The following is a 27,324-nucleotide window of genomic DNA, read 5'->3' on the forward strand; positions in this document are numbered from 1 at the left end:
GTTTTTTATTAGATAGAGTAATTATTATATTCTTACAATTATTTTTTATAAGACAGACTGGCTCTTTCAAAACTTTTAGTGGCTTTTTCAATACCGATATGTTATGAAAGAGCCAAAAGACACATTTTTATAAACTGAATATTTTGTTGTATTTAAGGTTTTTCGTAGTAAATTACTAATAATTGAACAATTGAATACTTTAATAAATTAAAATAATTGAAGAAAAAAAAGTCATATTTTCTTTATTAAAAGTATACTTTTTTGGTCCGTTAAGTAAACTGGCTCTTTCATTCCACTTACATTTAACATGTGTACGCTGTACGACTGCTAATAATATAATAACTAAGCCATCAATTGCATGCAGAAGCCCGTATATATTATTTAATAAATGTACTCAAAGAACGCTACAATAGTAATAAACATTCGAATTTAAAAAATCAATACAAAACGAATTTTGGAATGCCGAATAGAAATCCTGTTAAATCCTGATAATTGTATTTAAATTATTTATAGGCTTACCTGCCGTCATGACTGATGGACACCGCACTCCCGCTGATGTGGCTGACGTTGGATTTTTCATTCATTGTGCTAAAAATAAAAACAAACAAATATAGATCTGAGGAGTTGACTAATCTAACACTAATAACATAAGATACAGTCAGTCGCAAAATACAGCTTTAGGATTTAATGCACGTAGCATTAGGGAAGTCGTAGATTTTATTTATTGCCACTCAATACAAAATGGAAATTATACTTCACTGCCCTAAGCAATAACTTAATCTGCATAGTGGCCCAAATCTCAATATATCCATATTAATAATGTAATTATGATCGGAAGAATGCCGCTAGCATTCCACGCGGTCATGAGTTGTAGAGTAACTGTTTTTAATTTTTATTTGTCTATATTAATTATACGTTTTCCATTCTTATGTAAATCAATATTTTATTTCGAAATATATTTGTAAAATATCACATCTTATTATGTCATATAGTAAAACTCTCAATAGAGCCGCACGCAAACCGCTTAAACTTTATATATCTACTACTATATATTATATATATACTACTCGACTACAAAAACAAGATTATAGTGGTACTCCTTTATACCTCGATGTACTTTCTGCACAATGTGCATTTTTTTTAACGTATAATACGTTTTTGTGTTTATTTTTTGTATTTCTTATGCAAACCTGTATCCTTCAAATATATTGCGACAAATGCTAAAAACACACATTTTTTAATAATAAATCAGAACATGCATCCAGCTCCGGTAAACTTAGCTTAAGAAACAATTTATTTAAATTCTGTTTCGTTTTTTCAATACCAATGAAGTCATAAAAAACGTTACGCGAACAATATATATATGAAGCGTCAATAGCGCAATGGTTTACGGGCCGGCTAGCGATGTAAAAAGTCGCAGGATCGATCCTGACCCCTAGGGCTATTGTCGTCCCCACTCCTAACACAAGTGGTAAGCTTAAAAATAGGAATATTAGTAATTCCTTAATTAATTTGGGTCATAGGTACTAAACTTCAAAAAAATAAAAATGTATTTTACCAATCCATTGGTAAAATAAATAAACAAAATAAATTGCAGTGACTATATTTAATTCATATTTGTATATATTTAACGACTTTATGTTAAAAATTCTTATGTAAATAAATGTATATTTAATATACCCTTTGTTTATTTATATGAAGTATCAAATAGTGACTTTAATATTTTGAAAAATACAATGTATTACGCAAACGCTGATCAGCAAACAAATAAAAGTAAAATAACAGCCTATAGATTTCTCACTGCTGGGCATCCTCTCCTTTTGAGGATAAGGGCTAGAACTTATACCACCACGATGATCCAATGCGGAATTGTGACAACTATATATTCCTTTAATGCCGAATACGGGATGAATTATAAACACAAATTAACACTCAGACGTGAATATGCAGAACAGTTTGAACCACCAATCTGCAGTTAGATTTGACATCTACTACCAAATCGGCATAATCAAACAAAACGCAACGCAATGAATGCTTTTTAAGAATTCACTTTTTCATTTTTAATTTATTTAAGTAAAATTACTTCTAATACAATATTTGTGTATATTAAAAATAAATGCAACGTACAAAAGCCAAAAATGTCTGTACATGTTTCAAGTGGTCTGTTCCAATCGAAGGAGTTGCGATCACTGTTCGTTGAAAATAAAGAGGTGACTTGTGTCCATTTTTAAAATAGCGTAAAGCAAGTATTTGTCCACAAGCCGGAAATATATTAGCTCTAATAACTATCAATCGTCTCGCACAAACAGTATAGCATCATAGACGCATAAATACCATTTGAAAAGCACTTTTCCATTTACCATTACTTAGCGATTATGTATTTAAATAATTATATAATTTAGCCGTTTATTTTACGTTTGTGCGACCATAAACACGATGTTTAACCAAACAAGGTCAATACGATTTAACGCTACTCCAAATACATTTTGTTTGCAAAAGAAATATTATTAAATACACGAACAAGAAATTGGCACTTGTCAAGTCAATATCCTAAATATGTGTATATATATATATATATATATATGTATCTTATATGACAATATTATATACTAAAATTTCTGAACTCATTTCAGAATTACAGACAGACTGATAAAGCTAAATAATGCAAAAAGCTTATTAAGACAAAACAGGCATTGCAAAAATCCTGTTTCATACAAGTAATCAATTTCCACTTTCTTGGTGGTAATTCTATAAAACATATATTAACAAAACTATTACGTTAAAATTAAAAATACTTTTTTTTCTAATTTACTTTTTTTAATTGTTAAAAAATCCTAAATAAATAAAGAAATTCTAATATTGTTAATAAAATTTATTTAATTAATGCGTGTCCTGGTTTTACTAATATCTGTCATTCTTCTGTTTCTGTTACGGATTTCTGAAATTATTGGTATGGTAATGGTAATGTATAAAATTATTCTATTGGCAACATTAGCCAACAAACGGTCAAACTAAATAACGAAACAATTAACGTTCGGTCATTTTGTTCACCGACATACGAGTGGTTGTATTGAACAGGGAGAATTAGACATTTTTAAGTTACATATTGGAGTGGGATTTTTAAAATATCAGTAAGTACTCGTGCTAGATTATATACGTTTTGTGACGTTTGGTTAAAATATAAAAATATTCGTTTAGCATGAGAATTAGCGTAGCAATCGATTTTTTTTACATTAGACACATGCAATTGATTCATGTATGTTATTTACACATTTTTCTGTTATGTTACAGATATGAATGATTAAGGCTTGAATTAATAGAAATATATTATTTATAATTTTATATTATTTCTACATCTGTTTTATAATATAATACAATTATATATTTTATTCCGTACATGTATTATTAGCAAGTTATTCAATTATGTTACTAGATTTAAATAAACAAGTATTTGTCGTTATGTTTAAAAAATGTATAGGAAATATGCCATTAACACCAGCTGAACGACAGCGAAATTATAGAGAACGCTTAAAAGCAAACAATCCCGATATATGGAAGGAGAGGAAAAAAAAAACTACTTGAAAATTTCGCAATTGTCAGAAGCTAGTTATGAATCAGTTTAAATGTAACCGTGGTATTATTGATTTTCAGTGGAATTGAAATAAAATATGACCGATTATGATCTTTTTTATTTATTTACTAACTCATAGGACATAGATTTAACATTAGGTTGGGCCTATGTCCTGCTGTGAGTGTTCGACCGAGGTATCAGACCTCTGATATAAATTTAAAAACTCTAAATTTAATTATTTAGTGTTGCTATTTAGAATTGCCCTAATATTTCCTTTCTGTTACGTTTCTGTTACAAACAAATTATTATCCTAGCTGTTCCATATCCGTATCTTACAATTTTTTTGAATATTTCCCTTAGTATAACTAACCTTTTATAGGTTAATTTGACCAAAGGATCGGAATTGCGATTCAACGGGAAAATTTTGCCAGCTTTTTCAGCGTTCCTTAACAATTTTTTTAAATTTGGCAATAGCATATTTTGAACACTTTCTGGAATCCTGTTGTAGAAGCGTATACATTGCCCCACAAAAGAGTTACTGACTCTATGCAGTCGAGTAACAGGAATAACGAGTTTGTGTTTGTTCCTTGTACCAATGCTATGAGAATCACATTTTCTCATAAAAACATTAATATTTTTCCGTACATACAAAACATTACAGAATATATATTGAGAAGCAACAGTTAATATCTTTATATTTTTAAATTTATACCTAAACAAATTGGCATTTTATATTATAATATATTATAAAACTAATATTTGGACTGTGGTCGAAAATCGACCATTTTTCCAATTAGAAAAGAAATAAATGAAAATATATGAATTTCCCTGTTTCGAACATATCGTTTCCATTTTTTATATAAATAAACTTAACGAATTTTAAATGAATAGTGTCAAATTGACGTTAAGTAAAAACGGAACATCGTGGAGGCGGCTGAGCGATGCAAAGCGTTTGCAACCTCAATTAAAATTATAATATCGTTAATTGTGATCTGAATCTTTATAATGATTATCTCAATCTAATTAAATATAAATTAATGGTCACACTTGTGTGACCGGAGGCTTCTAAATAATTTTACGTAATAAGTAGCTAAGCTTGGCAACAACAGTGTGAATTTTAAAGTTTTAAGTGTCGGAAAAAATAACAAGTATCCCGTGAGGCTATTTTGTAAAAACTAACTCCAACCTGGGCGTGGAATTCGTTGATATTGTTAACAATAATTATAAGATGCGATTGCTTGATGAGTTTATTTTTGTGAATTGTATTACAAGGCGGAATTGATTTCGCCTTACAACACACACTTCGTGTTTTACAGAGAGTACCTATGAAAAATATTCTGAGCGTAAAAGGAGGGCAAGCCGGTTCAAATGTCGTGAAAGGTCGAAGATATCTATAATCACCCGCATGTATGTATATATCATACATTCAAATGGAAGTGCTGCCGAACAGATAATATTGGTGATAAGGATGGTAGGCCCACCATGAATTTGTTGGTTGAATTCAGGAAAACCAAGAATTCGTGGGGTTTGAGATAGTTTTTTTCTACACAACAATGCTAGAAACATTCGCTAATCGCATATAGTAAAATTTAATGACGATTTTGTTTTTGTTTGTGAGTAGTCAAGTGTTTACAAAGTCTCTTGACTTCGTTAACAACCACTTTTCAAATCACTTGACTGCGTAAACAACAGTTACACAACTTCAAGTGCGTCTACGTTACTGTTCTTTGTGTTGACCAATATCCTCGAGTTGTTATGTCGCTACTTGTACAAGATTTAATTGATCACTATACCATAAACAGTATTAAGTTTATAAGAGCCCTGATTGTTAAAAACATGCACGCACTGAACCACGTCGACGTGGAGAGTTTTAAAATTAGCATCTGGATGTTCAGGAAGAAAGGCTTATCTCTGCCAATAACCGAAAATCTAATTATGTCCTAATCCCTTATGTCGAATTTGACGCTGACACTGATGCTCCTGAAGACTTAAGCTCACAGTTTGCCAGAATCCAAGCATTATATTTTTCAGTATTTAAAAATCAGAAAATATGTTTTGGTAATCATGAATGAATTTGCATATTTGCTGTATGTAAAGAATAATATCAAGTTAGAAGCAAAACTATAATAAAGTTATATTATCAATGGCAAAGTAATTGTTCCTCATTGAATACTTTCTCATAAATCAAGACCTTCAAAGGTTAAATCGGAGCCAGACAGAGTGATTTGATTGTTGTCAATGCGAATGACAGAGATACATTATATTTATTAGACTCCATGCCGTTGACCGTCATAAGTGGACGTTTCCTTCATTTAACCCGCAACAGTGTTACTGTAGCGTACGACATTTTAGCTGTAAATTGCACATTAATGAGGCATCGATAATAATCGTTAACTCTACTCACGGCTAATGCCATCCATCCGATTTGCTTATAGCCACTAGTTTAGGAATGTCTTCTTAGGTCTTCCTTAGGTTGTAAACGTATTGTTGCTTCGAAATAAGTATCCGATCATAAGTGATTACATTATTTTAAATCAATATTTTGCACCGTTACAAGATGACATGGACTATAAAATAATCAAAATTAAATTTCTTAGTCTGTTAGGACTTAATGACTGCTTGTTAAATTTGTTTCTGCGCATATTTTTTGTTTATCTACATATGCTGTGCGTATTTACACTCGTTGTAAACAAGTTAACTAACAATAAGATGTCAAGTCAAACAACGGCACGCCGCAGGAAATGAAAATATATGCTTTACATATTCACAACATACATCGTATCATCATCGCGTTACTTAAATTGACCGATCTTGGAATAACAAAAATAATTGAAGTCTTACTGGAATAAAAAAATCGAGAAGTTAAAAAATCAACGCCATACAAATGGACAAATATCGTCAAAAAACTTAAAATAATAACTATATTTAGGCGTTTTCAAGGCACAAGATATTGTAAAATAAAAGTAAGTGAGAGTGAATTACGATTTTATCTGTCTGGTGTAAATAGAGCACTATCACACGGTTTCGGTTTAAAGGAACAATATAAAAACACTCGTATCAGAACGCCCCATCTAAGGTTTGAGAGAACTTCTTACTGAAATTGAATGTAACAAGATATTATTCAACATTTTCCAGCGCTAACATTTCACTTAACAGCAAAGTTCATTCTTTGCTAACAATAATTGTTGTCGAGAAAAATATGTAAATAATGCACGGCACTTTGTAATTCATTGGAATTGCATTCCAAGGCAGCTGAATAAAAAATCAATTATTTCTTTGATTGCAATAATAAAATACTTCGACCATGACCATTGAACATAAATATTTCGTCTACTATAAAAGTTTTAGATAACTCCTTGCAAATTAAATAGATTATGTACAAAAACATATACACAGAGATATTACGTTAATGGCACTTAGCGTAGGCACTTCGCTCGCCGAAATTTAACTTAAAATAAATATATTAAAATTATACTTATATTAATTTTCGTTTGTCTAAAAACGTCTCTGACCTTATTTATATCATCGATTAGATTTACTTTAGGAATTAAAACTAAATTTCATACAGTCCTAGTGTCTCGATATAATCCGATTTTATAGATATATACTTGTAGTATGAAAAACATGTTTAACTGCTTTTTCCTACTAAGTACATGCCTTGTTATTCATCAAGGACAGTTGCACTTTATATACAAGTAACTGTTTAACTATTTTACATCGATTTGTTCTAATGACACATCGTAATTTATGATTTCGTACATTATAGTTATATATCTAGCTATATATCATTTTTAACGCATGCTATGTACCTACTTAATAAAATTATAAGGATACGCTTACGATTTTTGTCGAAGTGATTTTATATTTCGCTATAAATACGAATATTAAGTTATTATTTGATTTATGATAGAATATAATTTTACATCAAAATAAAATAAAACGTTGTAAAAGATAGATAAACGTCACAAGCCTAGGGACATAATCGCCACTAGAGGAAGGCACAATTTTTTTATACAATATATGTAACGTTATAAAACATACAGGGTTTCTCGCGTCTTTTCCGAGCATGACACGAATTATAAACAGAAATAAATGATATAAAACATGCTTGTTAGAAATTTAATTACAATTGCTAAGCATTAATAGGTACAGGGAGGACCCGCTCCGTATATATCAAAGTCATATTACAACAATTTATGGAAAATTCCTATTAATCTGATAAAATATTAATTTATCAAAACAACGCTAACCACAAACATTCTACAAGTGTAATTTCAAATGTTAATTAATTTTCAAATTAACTGCACCTACCTACCTACCTGTTTTTTATGATAAAGGTGGCGGACTATGGGCCTATGATTTGATGGTAAGTGGTCACCATCGCCAAAAGACAATGAGGCTGGAAGTTATATTAACCATTCCCTACATCGCCAATGCGCCAAAAACCTTGGGAACTAAAATGTTATGTCCTTTGTGCCTGTAGTTACACTGGCTCACACACCCTCCAAAACGGAACACAACGATACTGTGGAATGCGATAGAATATGTGATGAGTGGGTACCCAACCAGACGGGCCGGCACAGAGCCCAACCACCATGTAAATTTTACATTTATTTACATCACTTTCCACTAACTTTATTCGATGGCTTTGTCTATATGTTATGAGTTCTATTATTTTAAGCTATTAAACCGTAAAAACTCTTATAATATTTGTAATAAAATATTATATTATATTGTAATTTATTTACTATCAAAACATTTTTTACAATCACGTATCTATATAATAATCCGTAATACATAAGATAAACATATCATTAGTGTTATTGGAACGTTTTATACAACGTAGCTTTAACAATATGTCAACCGGAACAGCAAACTACAAGGTCTATCCCACGTAAAGACAGATGTCCGAATTCGCCAGCTCATAAGATTGTCAGATCAACACATTGGAATTGTTTTATATTGAAAAGTTCTGCTAGCCTTGAGAACTAAGGCAAGTTGTTATATGAACTGTGTTGTTAAACCACAATTAACAACATAAAACAACATAATCGCTCGGTGCATTCGCTGTGAATGACACCTCATAAGTAATACTATTCAACCTTCAAGGCAATCCATCAAATCATTTATTTTTTAGTTTGAAACAAACGAAACGTCAGATCACAAGTATGCCGCGATGCCCAATGGACATATAAATCTTGACAAACATCGCGGGTTCAATGCCGAATAAAGGCAACTAAGTTTTTGTGCGCTTAATTTGCCCTAATAGGTCGTTTCATGTTCGGTGGAGGAAAATATCTTGGTAATCTTGTTCGTATTTGCGACGTTTACTTTATTTTACTTGAATACATATTTTACAAAGTGATATTTAATACAATATTGTATTATTGTATATATATATATAATCTAAATGCGAAAAATATGAAAAAAAAAGAAAAAAGATAATGACTTATATTTATGACCGACGGAAAACAATAGCAATATTTTATAAAACTAATTTATTTGTATTTTACAATGAAAACTATATATCAGCAAATAATCCATTAGCATCGGTGACGATTTATAAATATATACTAGAGGAAAATCCGGCTTCTATCGGGTAAAATAAATAAACTTGAACAAATTCGGTTTATTATTTCATATAACATGTAACTTTATCATATACATAAGTTGTGATTATCAATAATCTATATTTTTTATGCTTCTGTGGTCTTGACATTCCGATTTGCCTGAGAGTTCTTTGGTCACAGCACTCAATTGTTAAATATGTCTACAATGACAAACTCTAATTAAAAAAAAGGAAATTTTACTAATTTGCACCCGTAAAGGTCAAACATTTCCGCCCGTTGAACTGTCATGTCACTGAATTTCATGGATTTAATAAAGAAATATCTCGATTCGATTAAAAATCATTATTTTGTAACGATCTATAATTGGAGGCTTCGATCTAATCTATCGTAGGCCTCCGTGAAAAGATTAATATAGATAACTTATATCCTTTTTAATATTACTTATAAGAACAATAAACTACAGTAGTACGAAGAGACAGTGCGGCGTATGAAGTGGCTATGTTCGTCGTGATTTGTTCAAACATACAAGTAAAATGGAGTAGGCAACTCACCCTCTGGCAACCAAGAGATGGCAAAAGAAGTAGGGGTCGTCAAGTCAGGAGATGGGAAGATGATTGAACAGACAGCGGGACCATTCTGGATGAGAGTAGCAAGGGACAGGACCCATTGGAAGGAATTGGAGGAGGCCTACGCCAAAAGGCACACCGAACGTAGGGACCTCTTGTAATCCCATGTTTAGGAAAAAAAGGCTATTATTATTATTATTACAAGTAAAATATGGCACGTTGTACATTTAATATTTCGATTGTTTACATATAAAACTTTCATTCTCAATCTTTCTATTTGATGGAATATATAATTTTGGTAGAGTTTAGTAGAAGTATAAGGGTAGGCATGGGTATCACCTATTCCACTGTGACTCTCAGACCTAAAATACTTTGTATGACTGTAAGTGTTTAGTGCTGAGTGTTAGTGAGCAAGTAATAACAGGTACAGGATCATCTATTAAATGTTAGACACCATAGATGTAGACAATAGTTAGTTCATTAAATGTGTAATGTTTTTATGTGAATTTTGTGAATGGTTTTAATTTATCACCACGTGCTCGGTCCAAATTCAATCTGATGACGCATTAGCATTTTTGTCTCCAATTAATATTTAAAAAAAATTAGGTATCATGAAAATCAAAATCACAATTTCGTATTTGAATACCCGATGTAAAGAACTACTTTATAATAATAATAAAAAAAAACTTTTAAACCTAAATCTGTTTTATCATAACTAAAAATCTTCGAATCCTCTCGGAGAATCTAATGCAGTACTTTTACGAATTTATACGAATACTTTTTGGAGACTGTGACATTTGACCTCAGCTATAATAGCCGACTTCAAAAAATTTGTTTATAAATATTAATTTACGAACTTGTTTCATATAATTTGCAAACCAATTTTTGATATAATATATTTAAGAATGTTGACAAAAAGTTTATACGTTTAAATTTAGAATATATAATCAAGTAATTCCAAGTCAGTTTACCTCAAAATTATTTTATTGACACTTACATACGATATGCAAATATATATTTTTTGTAGTTTACTGTTATTAAATACATTTCAATATTAATCTATTTATTACATGAATCAATTACATAAAGGTCTTAAGGTACGTGCAGACAGAAATCTTTGCTTACTAATAAATCAATATACTTATTTTTTTAATGTCTAACTGAATACAAATCTAACTTATACCAGAAGACACAGTGCGTTTCGGTGAAGGATTAGTCTTAAATTTTATTGTATAAATAGCTGCGCCTTGCAGTTTCACTCGATTTTAATTTAAACTATTAAAGTAACATGTGTGTATACATATATTTATTTACATAAGAATTATTAACATTATGTCCTTCAATATATACAAGTATTCATTAAAAATAGTTACTTTATAAGTCTTGACCGCGTGGAATGGTGGCAAGGATGCTAGCAGCATTTCCCCTTTGATTCGAAAAAAAAAATATAAATAAACATACTGTTCATGACTGTTAAAATAATGTTTCCTTAATATTTTTGTTTAAGTTTGTAAATAATATTTTTGTGTAAGTTTGTATTTAAACAGTGCAATAAACATTGTCGATAGTTAAAGTTAAGTGCCCGTAACAATAATAGGCGCACAGTCCTTAAAAAACAGGTAATGAACATATCATAAGTATACATACATATATAATGTCACTTGTTGCACGAACGGAAGTATTATAAATTGTTTACTAGTTTAAATATTTGCTATTCCATAATAATATGTCCGCGCCGGCCGACTAACCGTGAGATGTGCTTTATTATAATCTGCAATGACACGGGCTATTTGCCATTCACTCGAGAACATCACAATACTAAACATTGTTTTGTGTGATGTCGTTTTATATCAAATTACCAATATTGGATTTGTTATTTGTTTTCAAACTGTGCGTGTAACACAACCAAACTTGGCTCTAGTAACAAAGCCGCCGCGCCGCGCCGTGCGGGAGGGCGACTGGTAAGAATAATGAAAGTTATGCTGTGAAATATTCTCAGCGAAAAATTACTAAATTAAAGTGGAACGAACACCCCATGCGTCACAAAATGAGTTTACCAAACATTTTTCAATGACGGCAATATTCATATTAACATTAAATTCTTGTTCCTATATTGTTTATGAAATGTTTGATTTAAAATTCCATTTCTAACATAACGTGCATGTAACGTATTTGTTTGTATCTTTGTATAAGGATAGGATATTAGATTAGGCTTTCAGATTCTCCTTATTTTAATAGAACCGTGTTACATATTATGTTTAAGCAATATTATACGTCAAAATAAATGCTCTAATTATATCACATTTTTAATAGTATGCTGAATCGAACAAACATTTTCCATTACAGTGAAGTGATGGACTCAACACGTAACACGTTCTTAAGACGGAATCAACACTCCTATTATTTATTTAAAGCAAGGTTAGTGCCAAGGCCGAGCTAACTTATTGCCACTAGGATTCAATTGGCGAAATCGTTTCCTTTGTAGCGAATGCAACCGCCTCGTGCTCAAGAAAGTAGACAGACTATGTGTCGGTTTCACCTGAGTCAATTTGTCATCGATCAACTATTGCTTGGTTCAATTTTTATTGAAATCAATTCGGCACGTCTGAAGTCTGTACCTATCTTTATAATAAAACTTAAACACTGTTAATTATTTTTCCAACAAGTCACTGTAGATATTCTTTTCAACACGATAACAAAGTATACCGAAAACAAATATTTTTATATTTCTATTTCATTTTCTATCAGTGCTACTAGACGTATTTGTTAAAAGATTTTCCCGAGAATTAAAATGGTATCCAAACTTTTATATTTCGAACATCAGTGGGAAAATAGAGCGCGTGTCATATCTGTATCGGACATTTTATTTTTCATGTCTAGTATCACAGAGTGTTGAGTTGTTTGTACGTTACTGCTACACAGATAATAAATTAGATACTTATTACCACTTAGCAATCAATATACAAAATTACACACGATCTTACCAAAAAATCAAGATCTTAAAAAAAAAAATCAACCTAATTCATAAAAAATTCATACAGACAAAAACGGTTAAATGAAATATACTCTTATTTCGTGTGTGGTCGTGTGTAATTTTTTATATTGATTGCTAATTCTTAATAAGTATGTAATGTATTGTCTATGTAGCAGTAATATATAAATATCTGAAACTGAAATAAGTGTATATTTCATTTCAATATTTTTGTTAGTAGTACATTTTAATGACATTTGTGTAGTTTTTTTTGTGTATATGTATTACATGTAGTTATGAAAAACGGCTGATTTAAAAACTTCATTCGTAAATGTGGAATAAATGTAAACAAAACATTCTGAATATATTATCTTTGAATATAACCCACACATTTCCGGTATAAGTGCGAAGCAACAGCATCTTCCATACAGGCTTTCCTTATAACATTTTCCTTCACTAACACATAAGATGCTTATCGTATGCACGATCGTAGTTCAATATTCATGGACACGTCCGGATGTTAATCCGCCATCCTTTTACAGTTTATATATTTTTACCCGCAAGGTTATTAGGCTCATGATGTTTCCTATTAATCTTGCCCTGTTCCACACACCAAATATGCCGATTTTGAATGTTATTGATCATTGTTCGTACTCGATAATAGTACTTCATAGATTAACATTGTGTGTTTTTGTTTATTCGAAATAGCGGCATTGTTGGTTCAATACAATTCTATTAATTCTTAAGCCAAGAGCAATATAATTCTCTATGGTTAGTTTTTGTTTTATTTCGCAACTTTTGATCTTATCGTGAACTGTGACGGTTCATTACTTTTAAGTATTTTGCAATACTGTACATTTGAGATTGATTCATGGAATCAAATGTATATATACGTAAAATTTGTATTTACCTACTATTTTCATTATCTATATAAGCTATAAATCAACAAAGTTAGCAAGTAAAGTCCAAAGTCTATTGTATATTAAAATTTGTAACAACTCAACTCAGATAAACAAAAATTACGTGGAAAGCCAGTGGGACATTGCTGATATATCATATTATTTAAGTTTCATCATTAAGTCCTTAAATATATACAAATATGAATTAAAAATAGTCACTGTACAAATCCTGACCGCGTGGATTGGTGGCAAGAATGCTAGCAGCATTTTCTCGTTGAATCGCAATTCCGATCCTCTGGGCACAAAACTAACCAGCCCTCCTGTTACTAATGGAGGCAATAGGGCGAGGTGTTATACTGTTATATATGAAGCTTTTTGCACCACCACTCCAAGGGCCAAGTGCTTCGACAGCAAATGGGACAAAAAGTAATTTGTCATAAGGCACGAATATTTAGATCGTTTTTTTTGCTTCAGCTTTTTCCGCAGCGGCACCGGCCTTTAACATTGTTTTTCGGATTTGAAACGGGGCCAACGTGTCAACGCATGTAGCGTCCCACACAAGGGCTCGTCCTCGTTCCCAGGGACCCAATGTCAGTCCATCAAGTCTCTCAGGGCTCAGTAAGAGCAGGAATGTCGATGGTGGCAAGAGCCCTTTTCATTGTGTCATTAAGAGAACCGTGGCGAAAAAGCCTACTTGAACTCCTTTCCACACGGGCATCTGTGCTCAAAGCACAGTGGTGTTCCCAGTCGGAGATCAATTGATATGCGGAAACATTAATTATCTCAAAGTGTCCCAAGATTTTTAGAGGGTAATGAATTAGCTAATAGCAGCCTTATTGTTATTTTATTACTCAGAAAGAGTCGAACTTATTTTAACGAAACACGAAATAAGTAAATCTTCAATATAAAAAAATTCTTAAAATTTACAAAAAACATTATCAATGGATATAATAAACGATGACATTAATATGATTTTTATAAATAGGTTTTGTATAAAATATACAGATAATAATCAACAGTCACTGTCATCAGATGACGTACATAAAATAAGCATTGAAAAAGGATGACGGCAAATGTAACTGTCAATTAAAACCATATATTTTTTCAATTAATTTTTCTTTGTCATTTCTCTGAAGAAAAGGTGTACTTTATTAGTATAATAATTTTTTAAATCTTCCTTTAAGAGATGACATTAGTAAACGTACAAAGATTAAATATGTCATATGAGCAAACTTAACTTTTTTTTTAATAAATTCAATTTAATTGAATCGATTTTGTGTTGCAATGGTTGATTGAATCGATTTCACCCGATTTCACCCGCGCTAAGCGTTACAGCTACGCTACGCCGCTGTAGATCGTAACGTCGTTTTAAAACCTTTGACGATAAATGGGTTATCTAACGCAAATTGGATCAAATCGGAGGACTGTGAGGTCCTGAAATCAGTGTAATCTGTTTGTCAATATGTGTCTAAATTATATATTGTGTGTAATTCTATACAACATAACAATATATTAGTTTTGTAATGTACAGTAGATACAATTTGTCAAGTAAAAAATATACGTACAAACAAAATCTTCATATAAATACAATAAACATATGTACTAAAGTCGTGCTTTTGTAATGTAGATCACGTTTTTGTTGATCACATCTTATGTAGAAAAGTTATAGTACCTATTAAATCCTATATCGAAGGAAGTACGTAAGGTCTTGGAATTTCGGACAAAGATATTATAGTGTTTGTCTATTTAGAAAAGCTCTAATTAAAAATTACTGCTTTAATTAAATGTTACTTGTAGTTGCTAAGGCCCAGGATATCAGTTGATTCACGTGCAGGCGTATATAGTCTATTCGTCGACGTTCAAAACGACATTTTTTCGCAAATCCATAGCGACTATCATAGATCAATCAAGCTCTCGACCAATGATATCGAGTCAATTTGCAGTCAAATGTTGTTTATTTGGCTTTTTTCCTGTTATGGTTGGAATAGAGTATAGATCTCTTTACTCACGAACTCTTCCACGTTAAATTATCATCCGCGTGCATTTGTAGCGTTCGTGAGAAAACTAAGAGCAAAAAAACTATACAAATTACATTATTCATTAACTATTAAAAAAATATTAATTTAAATTGAAGTAATACGACTTGAGTCTATCTCTATAAGATTTATAACAGATAACAATTTCCTCTCAAGAAATTAAATAAAATAACGTTTTGTTATTTCAGCCGGTATATCTTCGATCGTGTCAGCGTGTAAGAATACCATTTGATCAATCTATGAGACTGAGGAATATAAACAATATTTTTTTGTGCGATTTAGCTATGACTGAGTACTATGAGTTACAATGAGTTTAAATGGTGTTCGGGAGAACGTAACGACGTTAATCACTTAACACTTTTAATTTGCTTTATCCAATAATAAATAAACTAAGAGTAAATTTATAGGTACTAAAGAAAAACAAACGAACAAGTAACTAGTTATCCTTAATCTTAGTGCACGCTAAGCCTCTGAATCCTCGGTGAAATTTGCATATTTACAGTGTAATGAAATATCTACTATAATTATTTTCATTTACAATTCCGTTATTATTCCGTATCTCAGAGAAGTAAGGATTTTATATAAAAACAATGTTAAAGAAAAATAGACATAATCCTGAATCAAAGTAAATCCCAGTTCTGTTTATATATATGTATGTATTACATGTATATGTTACTGGCCAAACTGAATTTCAGGACAAACTAGTTTTGCCTAGGCTAAACTAATTCTTTCTGTACACGATAGGATTAACTAGTATAGCCGAGTCCAAACTGATTTGTCCTAAGTCCGATAGGATAAACCAGTGTAGGCTAGTCCAAACTAATTTGTCCTAATATAAATACGCACATTCTAGGATAAATTGATATGGCCTAGTCTAAATATTATATCTATAAAGTAAATAAAAAGATAAACTGAATAAAATATTCCGTAATTGGAAAAATAATCATTTTTATTAAAACCATAATGATTCGTCGTTAAAAGTTATGGATAATTGATAATACAAACAATCATACTATAACAAATAATAAATGTTTTTAATAGAACCAATAATCATATCTCGATTATTAAAATTGTTATTTATTTTTACATGGTGTACTTTGGTGGCACTTAGAATTGCAGAGTATCATTGCCTTCTTGCACTGGCATCTCTTTGTGGAACACTTTTTGTTGCAGCTGCATCTTACAAAACCTTGGTCTGATCCAACTGAATGTTTCGTAGCTGTAGTTGGCTTACCAAGCCACTTCTGTCGCTCTCTTGGATTGTAGAGCGCGAAGCAAAACAAATTTTGTCAGATGGTCTTGGTAAGCCATAATAAATTTAAAATTTCCATCTGGTTGTGTCTCAGATCTACTTGGCATCTACTGTTGATTTACATGAGGTTTTTTTTGAATAGATAGAGTGATTTAAAAAGAATGATTTTGTATGTATAATACGTGGACAATATAGTAGATAAACACTGATAATTTTAGATGTTTCTTATGTGATGTCGTAAAAAGACACATTTTTTGCGCATATATTGCAAACGCTGGCTGAACACTATGAGATAGATCAAAATAATGTACTACAGAATTGTACACCTCAAAAATGTCTACAAAAAAGTCTGCGATGGTGTGTGTCTATCTGTAAGTGATAACCCACAATTACATTTTTTTGTCATTTATTTTTTACCACAAATATTGGCTAATTTTCGAAGCTTTTAACCTATACAGCATTAATCCTTATCCAATGAAATACCTTAAATACATTGTTGATATAATATTGATCTATATGGCCCTTTACAGCATATGATTTAACTGAATATTTTCGAACATATTACAGATTTAAAAATTGCGAAATGTAGCGTTTGTGGTGGTACCGGCCGGCCGGGGCGGCGGGAGCGTGCTATAGGCGCGTCGGAGGCCGCGGTTCTCCCTATAGCACTTTGAATTTAGCAGCGATCGGACGCGGTTATTATCGGAGCTCTCTAGCGAGGGAAATAAAAATCCATACTTCCATACTATTATTAATTATTAATATTATTAATTAATTAATATTATAAATGCGAAAGTAACTCTGTCTGTCTGTCTCGCTTTCACGCCAAAACTACTGGACCGATTTAAATTAAATTTGGTACACAAATAGTCTAGAGCCTGAGAAAGGACATAGGCACATATTTTTATTTGGAAAAAAGTGCTGTGAAGGGTTGAAAAGGGGGATGAAAGGTTGTAAGTTGTTGAAAGTATTGTCATGTTTAGAATTTTTAGAACTAGAAGCATAAAACTTATATTTTAGGCTATACACTTATAAAATAACATATCATGACACCTACTCAGGAGGGAATTTTGGATATTCTGCCCCTAAATGGGTGAAATAGGGGTTGAACGTTCGTATGGATTTTTTTAAGTTAAAAACATGAAACTTTATTTATGGGATACTGATTAAAAAGGAGTATATACTTATTTAAGTGTTTCTGCATATTCTACCCCTACGGGGGTGATATAAGGGTTGAAAGTTTGTATAGAAGTCCGTCATTTTTAAAGATTGAAACATGAAATTTTATTTTTAGGATACTGATCAAAAATGAGTAGATTCGAATTTAAGAGTATCTGGATATTCTACCCTAAGGGCTGAAATACACACCAATGTGGTATACAAAGAGGTATTACATTAACGTAACATTTTAAGTTAATTTGTAAATATATTCATATTCTACGCGGGCAAAGCCGCGGGTAACAGCTAGTAACGTATAAGTACGAATTACGAAAATAAGAAGGCAGGGCTGTCCAAAGCACGGACCACTTATGTTGGTGAAGTTCGCGACGTGATTTTGTTTTTCTGCAAGCACGGATTGATGACCACCTGATTTAACCTGACGAATTTATTAATAATTTGATCAGCGTTTTGCAGAATTCATAATACATAAAATAATTGCAGAATTCAGAGCCTTTTTTTATATTTTTAATTTCAATTTAAAAATAACATAAATATATTTATGTTTTCGCGGCCTACAAGTCAATGTTATTTTTATTGAAGCGGGAACACATCTATTCTGGACAGCGTTGCTTTTTGCTATTGTTAATATTTCGAACCTCCTTCTAAATATGTTAAGTTTGTTTTTCGTTAGACAGGAGGTCAGACGCAAGAGTTTTGATTTATCTCTTTATCTGTCATTGTCCTGCATTTAATCTTTTGCGGAAAATGTATTTCAACAACACATAGATAAGACAATTGCCTAAAGTTAAAACATATTTGCTGTCAATTGACGATAGGATCATGCCACACATTATACTGAAAGGTATTCCTTGTTTTCTTTCAAACACAAATGAATACTTCAAAGCAGCGGGATATTCGATGAAAATTACCTATAAAACTATTATCTTACACAATCTTATTAGAATCGTTATTTATATGTTACCGTGTTATATACTAACTCCAAAAAAAATTTACATATTGCACGTGTAATAATTATAATGAATACCTGGCAACCAACCAATACGTCAACATGTAAAAAATTGGACCGATAAGGATTGAGCGGGGAATATTCCAGGGCGTTAGTTTGAGTCCATTGTGGTTTTGTTTAGCCTTGAACCCTCTAAGTAAGAGAGTTCAAGGTTAGGCTATTGTTTGTGGAGAGGAGGTAAAGTAATATCCCACCTACTTTACATGGATGACTTAAAGCTCTTTGCACCTTCAGGTTCACAACTAATGGATTTACTAAAGGTAACAGAAACTTTTAATAATTCTATTAGAATGGAATTTGGAGTTGACAAGTGCGCGGTTATGCATGTAGAGCGCGGAGAGATTATGGAATCTGACGGATTACAACTTTCAGATTCCATAATCTTTGGATCACTGTCCGCAAACGAATCATACAAATACTTGGGTGTGTCGGAAGCGTTAGGCATCAATGTGATCGACATGAAACAATCACTGCAGGAGCGTTTCTTTGGTCGTCTGAAAAAAGTACTCAAAAGTCTTTTGTCGGGTGGCAATAAGGTTCGCTCCTTCAATGGTTGGGTCAAGCCGGTCTTGATATACTCTTTCGGCATACTCAAGTGGACTCAAAAAGAACTAGACGCCTTGGATAGGAGAGTCCATGTCCTGCTGACTGCATATCGGATGCATCATCCTCAGACTTCGGTGATGAGATTGTATATCCCACGGAGATGTGGTGGCCGTGGCTTTTTAAATGCCAAGACCCTACATAACCGTGAGATATACAAACTTAGGGAGTATTTTCTCCACACTGACTTGGATGTGCACCGAGATGTAGTTACAATGGACAAGAGGCTAACTCCGCTCTCCTTAGGCAAAGAGAACTGGCGCAAACCTGTAGTACTAAGTACTGAGAACCGCAAGGGGGTATGGAAGAGCAAGAAGTTACATGGACGCTTCTATCGGGCCCTGATGTGGACTTTATGGCGTCCTTATCTTGGCTACGTTTCGGCAACCTATTCGGTGAAACCGAAGGTTTTGTCTGTGCAATTATGGACGAAGTTATCGTGACGAACAATTACCGGAAGTATATTGTGAGGGATGGCACGGTCGACATATATCGGGTGTGTCACACTCCGGGCGAATCCCTTAGACATATTATTTCCGGTTGTTCTCGTCTTGCTAACGGAGAGTATTTGCACAGACATAATCAAGTGATCAAGATTATCCATCAACAACTTGCACTTCGATACGGTCTTGTGGTATCAGAGGGACCCTACTACAGGTATGTGCCCGACTCAGTTCTCGAGAATGGTCATATCACACTGTACTGGGACCGATCTATAATCAATGACAGGACTGTTGTCGCCAACAAGCCTGATACAGTGGTGATAGATCTGTCAGAGCACCGCACGATAATTGTTGACGTCACCATCCCTCATGACGAGAATCTCGTGAAGGCTGAGAAGGATAAGCAAATAAAATATCTTGACTTAGCTCACGAGGTTGTCGACATGTGGGATGTGTACACAGCAGTTATTGTGCCGATAGTCGTTTCAGCAAATGGCCTAATGGCCAAGAGCCTCGACCAACACCTTAAGAGGCTCTCGTTAGGCAGCTGGGTCCAGGGCCTGATGCAGAAGGCAGTACTCCTCGGAACGGCGCGTATTGTGAGAAAGTTCCTCTCTCTGGGGCCCTGATCACCGGTGGCTTGGACCCTGTTCCTGCCACTGGTTGGCCTCTGTATTTTATATTTTTAAATATATTTTATATATTTTGTATTTTATATTTTTAAATATATTTTATATATTTTGTATTTTATATTTAAAAATGTATTATACATGAGTGAGAATAAATAATAATAATAATAAATTGTAATTATATTTATGGCTTATTGTGTATATAGGATGTACGCCAGTAAATTCACATTGTGTAATGTTTGTTAGTAAAGTAAAGGTAAAGTGGTTTACCTCCAGAGGCTCGAGTACCGCATACGAATGTATATCGAGCGCTAGTGGCCTTAAACAGCGATAATTCGATGCGAGATTGAATGAAACTCAACTCGAATTAATCAAAACAAATATATTATAATAAATAAAAATCTTTACATATAAACATTTCGAATGGTAGCATTACTAGCTTGCGCCGCGTAAACCAAAAGAATTTATAATATATAGGTATTACGATATTTAAACGTTTAACGTGTGTGATTCTGTGGTCATTCCGACATGTAGCTCCAATACTGATCGTTGGATACAAATACAACATCATCGTGCACTCGTAGGTCTCCGCAGAGCACGAAATTAATAATAAAAATATTTCGCAATGCTTGTCCAGGCTTAAACATGCAGTCTTATCTTACAATAAATCATTTTATGATTAATTCTAACCACTAGCTTAATAGTCATCTCGGCTCGATTATTGGATTCTATCTGATATTATTTTATTAACTTTTAATGATAACAATTCCGTCAACTCAAATTGATTTAAAAATTCCAATTAAATAATTATACAGTAATATTCAGCTACTCACATGTATAATATTCATATAATATTCTTATCAATAACCAACATCTACGATGAACCGACGAATGAAACTGAGCGGGTCTTTTTCTTTGTAAATTTATGATTATACAATATCAAAAAATACCCAGGAGACTATCGTTTCATTTTCAAGATGTGGAATACTACTTAGGTACTGGACGGTTTTAACTAAATTGTATTCTAAACTAATAAAAAAAAATCTGTAACAACACCAGCAAACGTAAATAATTCCGTTACCTCACGATTCGTCCTTGAACAGTTAATACAATCGATATATTTATTTGTGCAATCAATGGCACTTAAACTATTCAAGCATAATATTACGATTTCTATGAAATAATTGTATAAAATAAATATAACGAACCTTAGAACTGATCAACTAAAAAAAAGTAACTCAATCTGCGCCTATATCTTGAAATGTATTTTATTTAGTTTAATATACATATGAAAATTTAAAAAATATAAATATTTGTGCTTCTAATAAAACTCTTGCTCGGCGGCGAAGGAAACCATGACAATGATTCGAAATCAAAACAATGGCTAAACATTGCTAAAGCCGTTTTTACTCTTATAAGATCACTTTGTTGTCCGTCTGTCTGTCTATCTGTCAGTCCGTCAAGACTATTTTTCTCAGGAGCGACTAACAAGTTGAAATGAATACTAAATATTGAATCAAAACAAAGGGAATCCAAACTCATAGACCCGTCCCGTTGACCGAGCATCACGAAATTTGGCAAGAAGATTATGGAGAATCACGAAAGTGGCATTAGAATGATTTGTAGCAAGTACGGACAAGTATAGGAAAAAAGTCGTAAACCGCCATTTCGGTGTTACATCAGTGTCTATTTGTCTATTTGTCCGTGGTACGGAACTCTCTGTGCGCGAGTCCGAATCGCACTTGCTCGATTTTTTTTATTCTACTAACTACTACTAACACAACGATCTAGCTCAGGTTCGGAAAGTTGGGTCGGAATAGAAAACGCAATGTAGTCGTTATTTATAAGTTTGGAGAATTAGTATGATGAAATTTTGCAACATGTATTGGAAAAACATACTGCTAGAGCAGCGTGGTGGAATAAACTCGAAAACATCTCCACCAAAGGGGACGAGGACTTTGCCCAGCTGTGATTTATTTATATTTTATTAAAATATTTTTATTGTTTATGAAAATATTATTAATTAAATCAAAGAAGCATGTTAAAGTCATTTATACCAACTTTATTTAATCAGTTTACGTCATTCTACAACGAGTATAAGATAGTAACTAACTATTTCTTTGTATGTATTAATAGCCTTGAAAATAAATTAAACTCTATTTCTTTTTACTTATAAAATGGAATTATATTAACTATTTTAAAACTCATTGCAATATTCAATCAAATGAAACGCATGAAAAGCTGCTTTCATATTTGAAGAGCTAAATTAAACCATTCGCTTTTACATGGAATTCTCAATGTTCAATAATAATTTAAAGTTAACTTTCCGCAATAGCTATAAAAACACTTCGGCTCATATTAATTTATTAACAGGTCACCTGTTTACGTCGACTCGATGTTGAAATTTCATTAATTTCGATCGATAGCCCCTCACTGATGCATAAAGGGCACTTCCTCTGCCCGTAGCAAGGAAAAGGATACTAAGTTATCGGGTCTATAGTTTGAACGAAATAGACTTTATTCTATTTAAATCTATTTATATTTTGACTAGCCAGTAACATTTTACGTTGGGAAATATTTTACATATATTATTAATACGTAAATATAAACGAATGACGTAAATGTATGAACAAGTAGTAGAAGGATAAAATTTATCAATTCGAAAGGGAGTGTTTTATATAAGTGCAAAAAGTATTTAATTAGTAAAAAATATGTGCGAGGTTTAAGGACATTTATACCAACTTTATTTAATCATACCCGTCATGGTATGGGCATGTTATGCGGAGTGATGAGGACCATATTGTGAGGAAGGTCTTGAGCATGAATGTGGATGGTTATAGAGGTAGGTGACCAAAGAAACGATGGACGGATTGCTTAAAGACGATATGGTTACAAAGAGAGATACTTGTGAGATGACGTCCGACAGAGAAGTATGGAAGAAGAAGAAATGCTGCCCCGACCTCAAGTAAAATTGGGATAAGGGCAGGAGGATGAGGGTGATGATGTGTGAAGTGTAAGGAATTAAATTGAAGTATTAGTGTCTACGAGACAAATTACTATTACTTATAAAAAAAACAGTAACACAGAGAAAAGTGTTTATTTGCCCTAACCTAAGGGGGCGTTCAATTATTACGTAACGCAATTTGGGGGGAGGGGGTGTCTCGTAAAACGTTACGATGCGTTACAGGGGCGGGGGGGGTCTTTCTTACAACACGTTACGTAACATTGTTTTTTTTTAATAAAAAATTAGGGAATCCAAACTCCCAAATTGGCAACCATTTTCATTTACGTTTTACAGGGAATCCCTCGATTGTATTAGTCTGGTCGTCATTTTTGTCCAACCTGTGGGATCTATTTCACATCTCACAAGAGCATTCAAATGCACTGTCGTTACGTGCATAGCAAGACTGTCTGCCATGACCATTGTGAAACTAGAGTTCGGCCGCCGCGCCTTGCTACCAGAGGGGAGAATGAGCTTCTCTGCATTTTGCATCATTTTAAAACATCGTCTGAGGATACTGACTGGCTCGACGAAGACGAATTTGATGCAAGTGGCTTAACCATTCCAGAACCGTCTTCTTTTGCACGCCAGGTGGCAGTGATAAAAGAATCTGATTGGCTAGCAAACCCGTGGACAGAGAAGCAGTAATTTCAATCGGATTGTTTTTATAGACCTACTTAGATACTTGGTTAATAGTTGATTATTTTTTAATTTTGTTAAGAATACGATTTTATTTCGAGTAAAATTTTTAATTTCAGTTTTCTTAAAAGGTTTCTTAAAAGTAAAGGTTCGTAAAGGTTAAAATTAAAATGTTACTTTATTTTAAGAGTATTAGTAAAAAAAAGCTAAAATAGGAGAATGAAGGACGAAAACAATTATGTGTAAAGCAAAAAATGTATAAAAATAAACAAAATACGCAGGGTTTGTGGACTAAAAAACTCTTGTTTTATTTAGTATTATTACCCCGCAGTCAATTAAAAATATACCAAAGACAATAAATAAAATATAACTTTTTGCGACTTTAGGGTAAAAATGGTCACTTAAGTGTTACGTAACGTTTAGAGAGGGGGACGGGGGGTACAGAAAAACGTTACGGTGCGTTACAAGAGGAGGAGGGGGGTCAAAAATCTTCAAAAATTGCGTTACGTAATACTTGAACGCTCCCTAAGTACCAGCGGCTGTAGTGTTTCGCATTCATCGTAACTTTATATTAGTGACCGAGAACGAGAATGCTGCCTGGGAGCTTGAGCCGCTACCGAATTGAATACAGTTTGGTAAGAAAAAATAACATTCGCTAACTAAATAAAGTGTACCAACCTTTAAGCGGCTTAAATCAACTAATTAGCCCTTGTAAGTGTGGCAGGTGCTAGGTACCTTATCTTACCTTATATAGTCATATCTATACCTGACATAATTTAACAAAATTAAATAATGGATTTTGATGCAGTTTTTTTAATAGATAGATTGACTCAAGAGGAAGGTTTTTATGTATAATACATGCACAATATAGTATACAAACATTTCAGAGGTTACTAAAGTAATGTCGTAAATAAACAGATTTTTTGAGCTTACATTGCAAACGCCGGAACTGAACCCTAAGAGATCGATCAAAATAATGTAGTACAGTATTGTAAACCTTAAAAAGGTCTTCAAAAAAGTCCGCGATGTTATATGACAATCTCTTAGGGATAACCCGCAATAACCATTTTTATTTATTTACTTTTTACGAGAAATAATGGCTTATTTTCGACGCAATACAGCATCAATCCTTATATAATTAAGTATCTTAAATACAATGTGCATTTAATATAGATCAATATGGCCCTTTACAGCGTGTAATTTATATGAATATTTTCGAAGACAATATAAAGATTTAAGACAGATTTAAAACGCAAGAACATATTGTCGAATGACTGAGAAACTGTGAACGTTGTAAGATATTCTGTAGTATCGTTCGTATCAGCATTGCACCCGTGCGAATTCGGGGCGGGTCGCTAGTTTAATAATAATTATTACCGATTATAATCAGTTGAGTAGTTGAGTCGCGAAAGTGTTAACAACAAACAAATAAACAAACTCCCATTCGCATTTACAATATTAGTTGGGACTTAGGAAATTTATACAAACAGCTTTGTTGACTTCTATTGTGCTAGTTATTGTATCGACTCGATTATTTAAACTATAAGTTAGTATACCTGGTTTTTAAACTTTTACTACGAATACATGCGTTCAGCAAACATTATATATTTTTTGTAAGATGTCATTGTGTTTTTGTGGAATTCATAATCGTTTATTTCATCTCGAATATGTTGAGTGTCGATTATTATATTTAATGTCATCTCCGACACACAATAATTACTTCATACAGAAAATAACTGATGTTTCCATGAAATTTTTGTTTTATCAAAAAAAAAATATGACATATATATATATAATATATTTTTTTCATAACGGTGTATAGGTATACACTTAATTATAATCGTGTCTCAATAAAGAATTTTATCGACCATTGTGATGTAGTCGAAACATAAAATCTATAAGAAGCTGTTTCTTTTATGACATGAATATTAACCCCCTACTTTGTCAAACACCTGTGGCCAAAATTTAATTCGCATTTAAAATGTTAACATATTTTTATTACACGTAATAAACATATTCTTGTCACACTTCGCTTTTTCAAATGCTTAAACAATATTTTATATACAAAAAAATTAAGATGAGATATATTATGTCTTTTAGATATTTCTTAATTTAAATAATAACGCAGAAAACAAATTTAGACACTGCTAGTCACTTAAAAAAGAATATTTAACATAGTGTAAAATATTGAACACAATATATTCTAATATTAATTTAATAAAATATATTTTTTGATGTAAATAAAAACATTTTTTTTTAAATTCTATATAGATTAAAAAACTTTCGCAGAGCCTTACATCTAAATAAATATTGATAACATTTACCTTTATTATGAAACACAGTCACGAGCGCGTCACAAGCGCGCCGAGTTCCGACTGCGGTTCACGAATCACTCAGATCTGTAAACGTTCACTTGATTCTGTGCGAATATCGCATGTATGTATTTACGATTGCAGTGATTTTATAAAACTAAAACTCAAGATGATCTTATCGGTGACACTTCGAAGACCGATTTTGTTTAAGCTTTACCAAACTCTAGTGTCGTAAACCATAAAGGAAGATTTTAGTTAATTGTTTTTAAAGTGTTCGTCATATCATTGACACTAATACATATTCATTAATAAATATTTTAAATGACGACGAATTTACATCAATATGAATCTATACGATTACGACTCAGATTTAATGAAATATTTTACAAGTCTAATTATCACAAAGCGCGTGCATTTAGTCAGACGAAAATGATAGACATCCGAATTTATCTTAGAATTATCTACAGAATCCAAAAAAATATATACGTCAGTAACACTAATGGATATTCTTGGCATTGGATTCGATAGAATTTTAGTATTCTTTTATAGAAATTTAAAACTTGTAAATTTAATTTAACGCATGTTTATAACATAAAATAATTAGTTTGATTCTATTATCATTAATCAAAATTCCCTTTTTATGA

General features: G+C 32.4%; 1 protein-coding gene across 2 annotated transcripts in view; it reads right to left on the reverse strand.

Annotated features, from left to right (window-relative positions):
- Window positions 1-26,841, reverse strand: part of LOC113404087 (proton-coupled amino acid transporter-like protein CG1139) — a 42,882-nt gene extending 16,041 nt beyond the window's left edge. The window contains exons 1-2 of one of the 2 annotated variants that reach the window (XM_026644846.2): window positions 26,693-26,841; window positions 520-588 (exon numbers count right to left, since the gene is read on the reverse strand). In XM_026644846.2, the coding sequence (XP_026500631.2) occupies window positions 520-584 (65 nt within the window). In that variant the 5' untranslated portion in view covers window positions 585-588; window positions 26,693-26,841. The remainder of the gene's footprint in view (window positions 1-519; window positions 589-26,692) is intronic. The other variant, XM_026644847.2, reaches the window with a different exon arrangement.
- Window positions 26,842-27,324: the final 483 nt, after the last annotated feature.

The sequence above is a fragment of the Vanessa tameamea genome, chromosome Z (assembly GCF_037043105.1).
Source record: "Vanessa tameamea isolate UH-Manoa-2023 chromosome Z, ilVanTame1 primary haplotype, whole genome shotgun sequence".
NCBI classification, from domain to species: Eukaryota; Metazoa; Arthropoda; class Insecta; order Lepidoptera; family Nymphalidae; genus Vanessa; species Vanessa tameamea.